Consider the following 12,033-nt stretch of genomic DNA (forward strand, 5'->3'; position numbering starts at 1 on the left):
AGCAATTCGAGTAGATTGGCCTAATGTCCTAGTAATGGTGATAGGAAGAAATTGCATTTTTATATCAGTGTGCAAATCAAAATCTTTGTGAACTGTAGACTTGTTGACCATCAAAATCATATTCTTTGTGTTAGTAAATCTTGGTTTAATTAAAAAGTAGAGTTGGAGAGTTTTACATTGATATTTAATCTCTTATCAGGGGATGTCTTGTTTAGTAGTTTTTATTACAATTGGAGGAGATAAGGGCTTTAACCCAAAGCAGGAAGACTTTCAATTAGTTGTGGCTAATTCTATTCAATTGCCTCTTGTGGAGGTCATGCTGCCCTATTCATGAAATGTGAATGGCTCTATTGACAACATATGGAACTGAACATTTGAGTGACTGGAGGTGAACACCTAAATAATAGAGGGATGAGAAAAAGAAAAGGAATAGGGTAGTGCTTTCCTGGGGTGTGTTTCAAGAGGCTTGGATTGTTCACAAATCCAATTTATACTCAATAGCTTCTCTCTATTAAGTGGACTCTTACCATGCAATGCCTATTTTTGTGAATTTGGATGTCTTTTAAAAAACAACTATTGCTCTTGATTAGAAGTTGAGTTAAACCAAAAGGGGTTTGATACCTGTTTAAACATTGTCTTAAAAGTAGCTGACCTAATTAGGATTTTGTTTTGCAGATAATTTGGTGGCACACTAAAAACAAATTACAGTTTATTTGGTTAGCACAATCTTTAATTACATTTCCGCCAGCCGTAAATTGTCTCAATACAAGCCTACATTCCTTAAATGTGTGTGAAAATAAGTTCCACTTGTGTAAATAAGCACTCGGTCTGTTGTCAGGAGCCCCACTGTGATCACTCGTTGGACAGCTCTGTCACTCTTGTACTTGTGTGACTTTTAACCAACTTTGTAGTTGTCACCAAGCCATGTGGTCCAAATTCCTTATTGTAAATGTTTCCTTTGTTTGTGTCGAAAACTCTGAGAGGTCTTCTCTCTCCAACTCTGAAAGGACTTGAGAGAAAAACACGAGGCATTGAGCTTTAACTTCTGTTTCTTGGTATTTGAAACAGGCGGCAGAAGCTAGCTGCTTCTTAAGTTTTACATAACGAGACAAGCTTTTAAGTAGATTGTTTCATTGTTTAGAAATAACTAGAAAGATGCATATTGTTCTTCTCATATCTTAACTTCCTCTCGTTAGGTAATTAAAGTAGTAAAAGTTTGCCTTAGGACTAGCTTATGAGAGCCCTATTCAGAAAAAGTTTATTGTCTGCCTTTTGTCATGTTTGTTGAATTAGCAAGTTAAAAACTCAATCTTTCTATTATACCTGTGTATTTTTTTTCACTTGACTCAATTGTAATTTATTGCCGTTGGAACCCCATGTGTGACAAGTTGAATAGTTTAAGCTGCGATGTAATAATACTGTAGTTAGTTCTCCTTTTAAAAAGTAGCCTCTAATACTTTATTGAAAGGGGCTCTTAAAACTAACTATTTGAAGCCTGCTTACAACTAACTGCCTTAAAGGCAGACTTGAGTTTGCATCTAGAGTTTGTGCTTACGGAGTCCTGAGCCTAAAGAAGGGTGATCGTTAGAATATGTTACTCAGCCAGAAGAGGGAAAAGTAGCTCAGTTGCCAGTGGGAACCTCAAGTATTATTAAAATCTTGCTGGAATTTCAAAATTATTGATTGTATCTCTTAAAAATGTTTGAGTTAGCTGGGCAGATAAAGTCTGAAGGGTACTCTCTGCTGGTGGGGTTGCTTTAGTGTTCACCTCTTAACAAATCCCCTGGTTGGTACCAGAATTGGGCCTGGGGTGGTGGGGGTGATGGTCCTTATGGTTTTCACAGCTGTTTTTCTATATTTTCCAGACTAAAACTTGAACATAGCAGGCTGATTTATGAGTCACTTTGGATCAGTGTCTTAAAACAGCTACAGCCTGGCTTTTTGTTTTCCAGCTTTCCAGATTTCTGCTGAATTAGCAGCTCTGCAGGCCCCAGTGGGGTTGATTAAGAAGCTGTGCTGGATTTGCATTTTAAAATTTGACTTGGAAGTCAGATTTCCGAATGGGAAAAGGAAGAAAATGATAGCTAGGACCAAATGCTGTAAACTAATTATGTTCATATATATTTATTCGCCTGCTCATATGCAGGAGGAGAGGCTTCTCTCTACCAGGTCGAGTTTGAGTTTTCAAGTGTTTGGTCAGCTGAGTTCTGGGTGAATAGGTAACACCTCTTTGCCCGACCACCTTTCCCTTCCATGAACCTCACGGCCAGAAGTCGTTTTTAAAAGGTTTCTTGGGAACACATTGTAAAGGATGAGGATTGTCTCACCACTATGTGCAGCTGTACACCTGAAACTAATGCAAAATAATATTGACTCTAACTGGTAAATGGACAAGGAAGAATTTTAGAGGCAAAAGGATTGTTATACATTTAAAAAAGATATATCCCTAAACGTTTTATGTTTCTTACACTATTATAAATGATTTCTTTTAAAAAAAAGTTTCCTGGTGAAGATGTTCATTAATGGGACTCTAAAAATGAAGAATCTGCCTTTCTTATTGAATGTTCTTATGGGTTTTAACAAAGAATTAACATTATACAACTTGAATTTGTTTCTGATGTTCTAGCCATAAAAACAACATAAGAAGATTTAGGAAAATGTGACATCCTTGTACTGGAAAGTAATCACTTCTGAGACATAAACTGTATTAAGTCTAAATTTAGGTGCATTAAAAATGTCATGGCTTTAAGTATTTCACAGTAAAAGTCACATAGGGGGCGATTTTTTTCTCCCACATATAATGTGGTTTTAATAGTAGCACACAAAATTCAAGAATGGAAGCGTTGCAGTCGCTGAAATATTTAAGGTTACCAGATCTTGCTTCTGAATCACGAGTGAGTGGTCCCCAGTGGTGCTCTGTTCTCTGGGGGCAGTTTCTCAATTTAAAGGTCTTTTGTTGGGGTTCTCATCCCATTCCTGTTTGAGAAAAATGTTAGGCACTCAATCTCTTTTCTCACAGGATTGCCCTTGTGAAATAATCCTTCAAACGAAGTGAAGAGTGAGATTTTAGTTTTTGTAATTAAAAGGCAAATCACCTGTGTTAAGTGTAAATACCAGATTGGTTCCGCCTTTCGTTTTTAAATGTGAGACAATACGGGGATGCAGTTTTATGCCGGTTCAGTGTTTAGTTAAGTGGGTCCGAGTGAGACTTTCTGTTGATTCAGGCTACCTCCCAGGTGAAGGACTCTTTTCCTTGGTTGTTTTTTGAGCCCTGTGGGAACCCTCTGACTGTCTGTGGTGCTAAGAGCACACAGGTTTTGTTTGAATCCTAACGTGAGTTGTTGGGCTCACGGTTTCCTTGATGAACTCCAGATGGACCTGGGCTGGTTTGTGAGGGAAAGTGTCTGGCTCCAGCGTGGTGAGCATGCACAGCAGTGGTTGTAATTGCAGGATTTTTATAGTCTAAAGGCGGTGCCAGGTTTTTTTTCATGTTATAACTCTACCAGAACAAATCTACTCATGTCTGTTACTGTCTGGTAGGTCTTTGGGCAAACATGTTTCAAATAAAAAAACCTTGCAGATTTTTTTTTTTTTGGTGAAGTAGAGAAATCCAGGTTTATTCTCAAAACAAAATTCAAAGGCTGAAAGGCTCTCTGATTTCTAATTGTTAACTAATGGGTGTGCGCTAAGTAACACTGTGCTTCTCTGCGATTTCCCTGCCTTGTGCAGGGCCGGGTAGGGGGAGCATACATATGCATATAACACATGGTTCATGCTTTTCTCCAGTCAAGTTTGGTTATTTGAAACTGGTTATTTAAAAATCATTTTCCAACACTGAGCGAACGTAGTAAGGTTGGTCAGACCCTTCCAGGAGGAGAGGGTCAACCCGTCCTGTCGTTTGCCTGGTTTTCCACAGCTGCTCAGCCATTTTCCCTTCATCAGCCCATTGAAGGCACATGCTGAGTGTGTTGACAAATACAGGGAGTAGAACCCAGTATTGGGCACGTTGAACTCTGCAGTTTGAATCTTAAATGCTGTGATGACTTCCTAGCCTAGAGTTTTGTGTACATAGGAGTTTTATTTTACTTTTTTTTAAGAAATAATGTTTAATGACAATTGTTACTAAGTTCAATGGAGCCTTTGAGGAAGAGGCAGAACTATTTTAATGACTGAAGAGAAATCTGATCACGGCGCCTTGTACATTCTGCTTAACTTTGTTAGGTAGTTATATTACTAGATACTGAGATTTGGAAAACATAGGGTTCAGGTTGTTTTCCACCCTCAACAGACACACCCCCACACACGTGCACACAAATGACACTTTCAATAGTTTGGTGCCTTAGCCCAGAGAAATAAATGTGTGAACAGCAATTTGTATTTTATTTGACGATCATAAGGACACTGATGTTTCCTATTTTATAATAAAAAGGTTCCTTCCGAGGTTTTAGTTTTAGCAATCTGCCTAATTAGCCGCTTTTTGTAAGCCATGACTTCATCGTATCAGGTTGGAAGTAGGGAGATGGCAGGGAGTCGGGAAGGCGAAGCCAGAGAGCCAGCTCACAAAAGATCTGTTCACCCTGTGCCAAAAATATCTCCCCGGACGTTTGCAGGCCCGAGGCCCGTGGATCTGCCAGCCTCCTAAACTACTTTTGTCCCCAGAGCTCGTGTTGTTCGGTTTGGCGTTCCGGTCCCCATCCGGTTTATAGACGGGAGGGACGGTCACTTGTGATGTACCACAAGTGTCAGTGGAGCCGTTTCTCAGATCTGATGTGTCTTGTCCGTCATCAAGTGCTATAAGTGGTTTTTTAAACTATTTATAATTTTATTTTTGTTTTCTCATAGGGACTTAAGTCACAACAGATTGTCTGTCATCAAGGCAAGTTCCGTGAGCCACCTTCAAAGCCTTCGAGAAGTGTGAGTCTTTGTTTTTTTCCTATTTGATGTTTGATTAAAATATAACTACCCATTACACTACTTAACTATAAAAACCATTTGGATTACAGTAAATTATTTAAAACCTAACTTGGGAGGTATATTTAAATACTTTTACAAAGTTTCACCTCTATGAGTTACAGATGACCTAATCAGCTCCCTCCCCCCCCCTTTTTTTGGCATTTATAGGAAACTGAACAACAATGAATTGGAGACCATTCCAAATCTAGGACCAGTCTCAGCAAATATCACACTTCTGTCCTTGTAAGTGAATGCTGGCAGGGTTACCTGTGTGCATGTGTCATGGAGGTATTCTTCAAATTAGTTGACTTGTTTTCCAGCTCCAGTCTCTTTCTCTACTAAATTTGAAGTATTATAATAACACATTTTTTATACTTTGCTATCATTGCTAAACTGGTCTCCAAGATTCACAGCAGCCACCTGCACCCCATAGAGATGTATTTGATTATGTTCTGCAGACTAGGACTTCAGCTCTGGTATTACCTCATAGTTGGGATTGCATCTACAGGGTAGGTGTTATTACATGGTTACTAGTGGAGATAGAATGTTCTTGTTTTGTGGGGAGAAACGGGAGTCCGTCAGTAAAGCATTGCAGTATCTTTTAAATGTGGCACCTGGGGTGGAAATCAAGGTCAGAAACATCTAATCAGAATATGAACTGTGTACAGTTAAAACTAAATATGTGATTAAAATTAGACATACCATTGCATGTTATTTTGCAAATAGGAGTTTTCAAATAAAATTAAAATTCTGTTAGCTTTTGTACATGTCTGGGCCAGATAACATTTTATTCATGCACTGAACATGTTTTGAAATAATGTTGACTTCCAGCATTTAAAGATAGCATTTAGAATGTGCGTGGTTTAATTTCTGAAACTAAGTAGTGCGCCATCTTAATCTTGAGTGATTTAAAAATAAATTTAACCCAAAGAAGTTAAAAATGTTTTCTTCCTTTAAACAAGGAAAGGGAGAAACCACCATTGTTAGGTGCTGCTGGGAAAGGTGTTGGGAGGGTGGAAATTACACAGTAAATTTCAGGAAAGCTGTTCAATTAATTAAAGTGATCACTGCCCAATTGCTCACATCTGGTGATTTATGGAGGTTTGTTTTCACTTAGGGCCCGGGTCAGCTGAGTCCCAGGCACAGCCTCTGTGTCTGCTTTCCTCTGTTTGAATGAGAACTGAGTGACATTCGATACTGATGTGGTTTTTCCAAAGATCAGAAACAGAAAGGAATGAAAGAAAAAGCAGTTGTTATTTGACAAATAAACACTGAATTCAAAAAAATATTTGTATGCTCACATTAATACCTGTCTTCTGTCTTTCCCAATGGCTTCAACTGGTAGAGTCTGCATGAANAGTGCGCCATCTTAATCTTGAGTGATTTAAAAATAAATTTAACCCAAAGAAGTTAAAAATGTTTTCTTCCTTTAAACAAGGAAAGGGAGAAACCACCATTGTTAGGTGCTGCTGGGAAAGGTGTTGGGAGGGTGGAAATTACACAGTAAATTTCAGGAAAGCTGTTCAATTAATTAAAGTGATCACTGCCCAATTGCTCACATCTGGTGATTTATGGAGGTTTGTTTTCACTTAGGGCCCGGGTCAGCTGAGTCCCAGGCGCAGCCTCTGTGTCTGCTTTCCTCTGTTTCAATGAGAACTGAGTGACATTTGATACTGATGTGGTTTTTCCAAAGATCAGAAACAGAAAGGAATGAAAGAAAAAGCAGTTGGTATTTGACAAATAAACACTGAATTCAAAAAAATATTTGTATGCTCACATTAATACCTGTCTCTGTCTTTCCCAATGGCTTCAACTGGTAGAGTCTGCATGAAGCGCTGACTTGGGTGTCTTCAGCATCTTTGGCTGTTCTCATGTGCCCAGTGGGGCCTTTTTGAAATCTCAAGGAATGCCACTTACCCCTTCTGTCCTTGCCCTGCCTGCTGGCAGGTTCTGTCAGCATGTCCGAGAGAGCCTGGCAGGGGTCATTGCGCATGTCAGGGCTGAGGGCATTTGCCAGTGGAGTTTGAGAACCTGGGTGGGGTGGGGAAAAGGGTCTTCAGCTTGATGTAGGGTTAGAAGCTCATTAGCAGTAAATTTTAAGTAAATTAGAAAGTTCTGTTCAAAAACATAACCTAGTGATTTTGTACTCTAAATCTGTAATTTCTGATTAGAAAACTGAAATAAAATATGGAAAGTTAGAAACTTGCAGGATTTAAAGTCATCTTCATATTTTGTTTGCCTTTCACTTCAGTAGGTGCTGAATAATCTTTTCGGAACTTCGGTAATCTCACGTTCTTTCCCCTTAATTTGTCACAGCACCTCCAACCAGGGATTGCTTTGTTGGCCCATGTCACCATAGGCCCTGTTTATCACCCTAAATCACTGTGGAAGGTAATTTCTGTGATGGACCTGCTAATTCATTATCAATGGTGAAAAACTGTTTGTATACCTACGAAATATCCTGGAAAATGTACCTCTCTGGCTGTCTTCTTCCTCAAACGCTTTCTTCTGTGGCCTTTGTTGGGTGTCGCCGTACATGTGCCATGATCGTTTTTGAAGTGCTGTGACTGTCTGCCTTGCGCTGTGTCGGGTGAAGCGCTTTCTGTTAGATGGGAGCCCTTGAAAATCATCAGAGCCAAAAGTCAGTACTTACCCATTTCTGAAATATCAAACAGAAACGTGTTAAACCACATCACATGAGTCGGAAGAGAAACCTGCTGTGGCACCACAATGAAGTGCCACATCTTTCAAAGCAGTTCCTAGGGTTATCGGGCTTTTATTCTATCAAGTTTTGTTTAGTAGTTTGTGAAGGGAATCGCTTTTCTGGGCAATTTGCATGAGTTAATTTTAAACATATTTTAAAAAAAGGAAAAAGTAGTTGTGGTCTTGAACACAGGATTTAGTGTTGGAGTTCCGTACTCTGCTGTTCTGTGCAGTGGGGGCCCCTTCCAGCCGGGGGTGGGGGGCGGCAAGGGCTGGCGAAGCCTGGATGCCAAGAAGACTGTGTCGGTAAGACCTTTTCCCCTCTCCCAGCTGCAGGAGCCAGACGGCACCCATGTCCAGAGATGAATTTATGTAAGGACCGGTTCTGATGTCAGGGAAACTTGGCCAAGTGTAAGTTTGACCATTAGGTTGACCATTGGGTGGACAGTGAGCCTCCCCAGTAAGAAAGATCATCTCTTAACATTTCTCGGGGTTTTAAGAATGTCGGAAACCAGAATAGATGTGCTGGTCTTCAATTCCCAGGTAGCACCAGCTCAAGTCAACTGGCATTCTAAGGGCAAGACTTAGTGTAGGGTGTTTGTTTATTTTTCTCTCACAATTACTTCCTACCCACGACAGGATGCTATGTTTTAGGAAAAGAAGTGGAATAATCTTTGGAATGAACATATTTTGCAGTAAAACCGTTGACCTGGCAGAAGTGAGTGTGCTCACTGAAGTGATTGATAGTTCTGGCTTCCTGTGATGTGTGAGAGCTGCTCAAGCCATGGACACCCCTGAGCCCTGTGACCTGGGGGAGGGTCTGGTCTGAATCCCTGAGTTATGTGACATTGGTGTTGAAGAAGAGAGGAGTCATTGGTCCTTGAATAAAGCTAGTGTGAGTCTTAGCCTTGACATTGATGGTTTATATGGTATTGCCCAACATGGTGATACCGCCTGTCGTCTTAGAGATGGAAAGGTTTAGGTGAGTGAATGGCCAAGAGGGTCGTAGATCACTTGTTAAAAATGTAGATTTCTTGACTCTGTCCCTAGAGATTCTAAATTAGTGGGCTAAGAATATCTATTTTAACACATCTACCTGGCTGATTCTAATCAGAAATTGTATAAGTATTTCTGGAATTACTGACAAGAGTCCAGTTATCATAATCAAATAAGACTTCAATTGTTATTTCTTATCTCAGAGGTAGAACATTTCTCCCAAGTTCATCATTTTCCTCATGTTATTTTTCTAGAAATGACATTGTCATCCTTCCGAAGAGGCGGTTATAAAAATCAATCACCTTCATGGGGGGGGGAACCCCAAAATGTGCGCTCAAACGCAAGAAAGCCATTGAAGAGATTTCAGGCAGATTGCAGTGGCCAGACTTGCTTTTCGAAAGTGCCACTCTGGCTTCCCAGCGGACTATGGCTCGGAGGGGGCAGTGGTTCTGACTGGCTGGCGATGAGGAACGTGCTGCCACCAGCCAGGAGAGAGGGTGGCGCCCAGCCCAGCTGGGTCGGGTCAGCAGAGCAGCGATTCAGGGAGAAGCCCAAGTGGAGGGCTCAGAATTCACTGCTGGCTCTTCCCTTCTCTGGGTTTGGGACCTTGGGCAAGTTACTGTCTTTCTGTTTCCTCGTCTGTAAAATGAGAACAGTGATGCCCACCGCGTGGGTTGTTGTGAGGGGACCCCGCTGGCGTCCACTCAGTGAAGGTGGGTGAGCCATGACCACGGTGGTCATCCAACTGAAGTTCACCGGGGAAATAAGTGGTGCCAGGCTCTGCGTTAAGTGCTGGGGCCACAGCGCTTGTCAGGAAGCTTTCCTCCTAGTGAGGGGTGAGAAAAATAAGTAAGTAGACAAACTTTAAACTAAAACTTGAGTTTCTTATAAGTGCTGTGAAGGGAAAGAAAAGGGGACCGAGGGATCAAGAACCCTGGCAGCTGCCCTGCAGCTGGTCGGGGAAGGCTGCCTTCTTTCTACTCACCCAACCCCGCCCTGTGCTGGGGGCTCGCTCCAGGGTTGAGATTCAGCAGTGGGCCAGAGAGCTGAGAGTCTCTGCCCTCGTGAACTGACCGCCTCCTGGAAAGACAAAAAGTAAAACAAATGAGAAATGGGGTCAGAAAGTGGTCAGTGCTGGGGAGAGTAATAGAGCAGAAAGGAGGTAGGGGAGTGTGTGGTGGAAGACGGGGTTTACGGTTGTAAATGGGGGTACAGGGAGCCACTGGGCAGGTGGCATTTGAATAAGGGCCTGGAGGTGGGGAAGGGAGTCACACAGGGGAGGGGGTGCATCCTGGGAGTGGGGTCCCCTGTTCCCATTTCCTCTGCTCTGTCCAGGCCCATCTTGCCTTGTCTGTTCAGCTGTCACGTGGAAATGAAATGGTTTTGTTTGTAATTTTCTGCCCTCTTATACTCTGAGGCCACTGTGGCTCACTCTTGTTTTTCCCAGCACTTCACGCAGGTGTGTGGCGTGTAGTTGGTGCTTAATTAGTATATGAATTAAGGAATATTTATGGAATAGCCACATGCAGTTGGCATAATTCAAACAGATCCCCTCCTGTAAACTGAGTCTATACCAGAAACTAAGAATTTACGGTGGACACAAAGCATGCCTGTGTTCCACTTAATTTGTATTCAAGTATACATGCTTGGCAGAAAAAAATGATAATAAAAAATTATAACAACAGCGATAATAATTAAAGAAAAAAAGAACAAGAGAAGTAATTGAAGCAGTGTAAGCGGATTTAGCTTGCCACTGTGGCCGGCGAGCACGTGCCCTGGAGTGCATGCATCGTCCTCGCGTGTGGGAAGCAGCGCCCCCTCTCCCAGTCCCCACTGTGCCAGTGCACAGCGTGGCCCACTGCGGACGACTTTGGACTCCCAGTGAGGAGACAGAGATTTCTCATAGCCCCTGTCCCAACACACATGAGAGCACTTTCAGGTCCTGAACTCAAAATGCAAAATGCGAAACTGGCCCTGTATGGGACTCATTGAGAGAGAAAGAGGATAAGTCTGCATAAAACTTCTTTGCTAGTGTGTTAAGGGACCTTCAAGGGTGTGTTCATAATAGCTGGTTCCCCCCATCCACAGGGGTTAGCGCCTGGTACCATGTGACGTGGGGCCCATCACGCCCCGTCCTCCTGTGTTGGAGATGCTGTGGGGAGGCAGGAAAGTATGCGTCACCCCCTTTCCTCTGACGTCTGGTGGGATTTGTGTTCTAGAGAGGACAGTCCTGGGTGGTGGCAGTAGAGAGTGTTGGGCGTGGGGCAGCAGGAACAATAGTCACGGCAAACCTCTGAGAAGGGTGTGACTGGTCTTTTTTCCCCTGCAGCTTTGAAACTCCCCCACGTACAGCATGTGTGGTGCTCCAGTGGCATTCGTCACACCTCTCACTGCAGGGTGGGACTCGGGGCTTACCGGGCTTTCAGTCCCCTCAGCAGAGTGTCTGGCTGTGGCACAGAGAGACGCTCACTGAAGGTCCGAGTGGACGAGACAGATGACGGGCGCTTGTGCACTAGAGCGGTCTGAACTGGGAATGGGGCACACGGGTTTTTGTCTCATCTCACACTCACGGTCCATCTGACCTCAGGCAGAGGTAATTAACTCTTTGTTTATCTGTCAAAACAGTGTACGATGTTTGTCTGCCTATCTCCTCTGATGCTGGTGAAGGATCCAGGCGCATAATGTAAAGGAAAGGGCTCTGAAGTGTGTGAGCCCCAGCAGCTGCTGCTGGTACAGCTGCAGGGCCCGGGGGAGCAGCAGAGACAGGGGGCAGTGGGCCAGGGGGGTTCCGCGGCGGGAGGGTCACAGGAAGGAGGCAGGATTCAGAAACGTGATCTTAGCCGCAAAGATGAGGGAGCGAGGAAGAAGTTTGCGTTTGGGGTGAATTTTCAGGAAACTTTTATCTTCCTCAAATGGTTTTTTAAAAAATGGGTGAGCATCAATTATAGTTAATAGCCACACAACATTTCTGAGGTTTGCATGTCTATAAGGTGGATTTTGAGCTGTTCACAGGGCCCAACCACAAGGCCCACGGGGTGCTAAGTGCTAGGAAACAAAGAAAAGTAGGATGTGGACTCTGCCCTCAGGGAGCTTCGAATAAGGATAAGGGGAAGGGAGACAGCAGAGAGACACTTTGGAAGGGTGCTGCCCGGGCTGGTAGCACGTGCAGAGCGCTGTGCTGGTGCCGAGCAGGGCTGCAGTCTCCGAGAGCGGAGAGTGCGAGAGTGCGGGGGCCTGGAGGAGCGTGGAGACTCTGGTGAGGATCAGCTTAGGTGTTTCACAAATTTGGGGAGTCACTGCAGACTTTCTAAAGCAGGGGGGTGCAATGGCTGCATGTCCATTAATCACGGAATCTGCTTTTCCCCTTTTTTCCCCTCTGTT

At 43.1% G+C, this 12,033-nt stretch overlaps 1 protein-coding gene across 1 annotated transcript in view; it reads left to right on the forward strand.

Moving 5' to 3' along the window:
- The window catches only part of LRIG3 (leucine rich repeats and immunoglobulin like domains 3), a 44,452-nt gene that overhangs the window by 1,492 nt on the left and 30,927 nt on the right, over window positions 1–12,033 (forward strand). The window contains exons 2-3 of the mRNA XM_037030050.1: window positions 4,843–4,914; window positions 5,122–5,196. Of these exons, the coding sequence (XP_036885945.1) occupies window positions 4,843–4,914; window positions 5,122–5,196 (147 nt within the window). The remainder of the gene's footprint in view (window positions 1–4,842; window positions 4,915–5,121; window positions 5,197–12,033) is intronic.

The sequence above is a fragment of the Sturnira hondurensis genome, unplaced genomic scaffold (genome assembly GCF_014824575.4).
Source record: "Sturnira hondurensis isolate 20B ecotype Veracruz unplaced genomic scaffold, ASM1482457v3 Scaffold0020601, whole genome shotgun sequence".
In the NCBI taxonomy this organism is placed as follows: Eukaryota; Metazoa; Chordata; class Mammalia; order Chiroptera; family Phyllostomidae; genus Sturnira; species Sturnira hondurensis.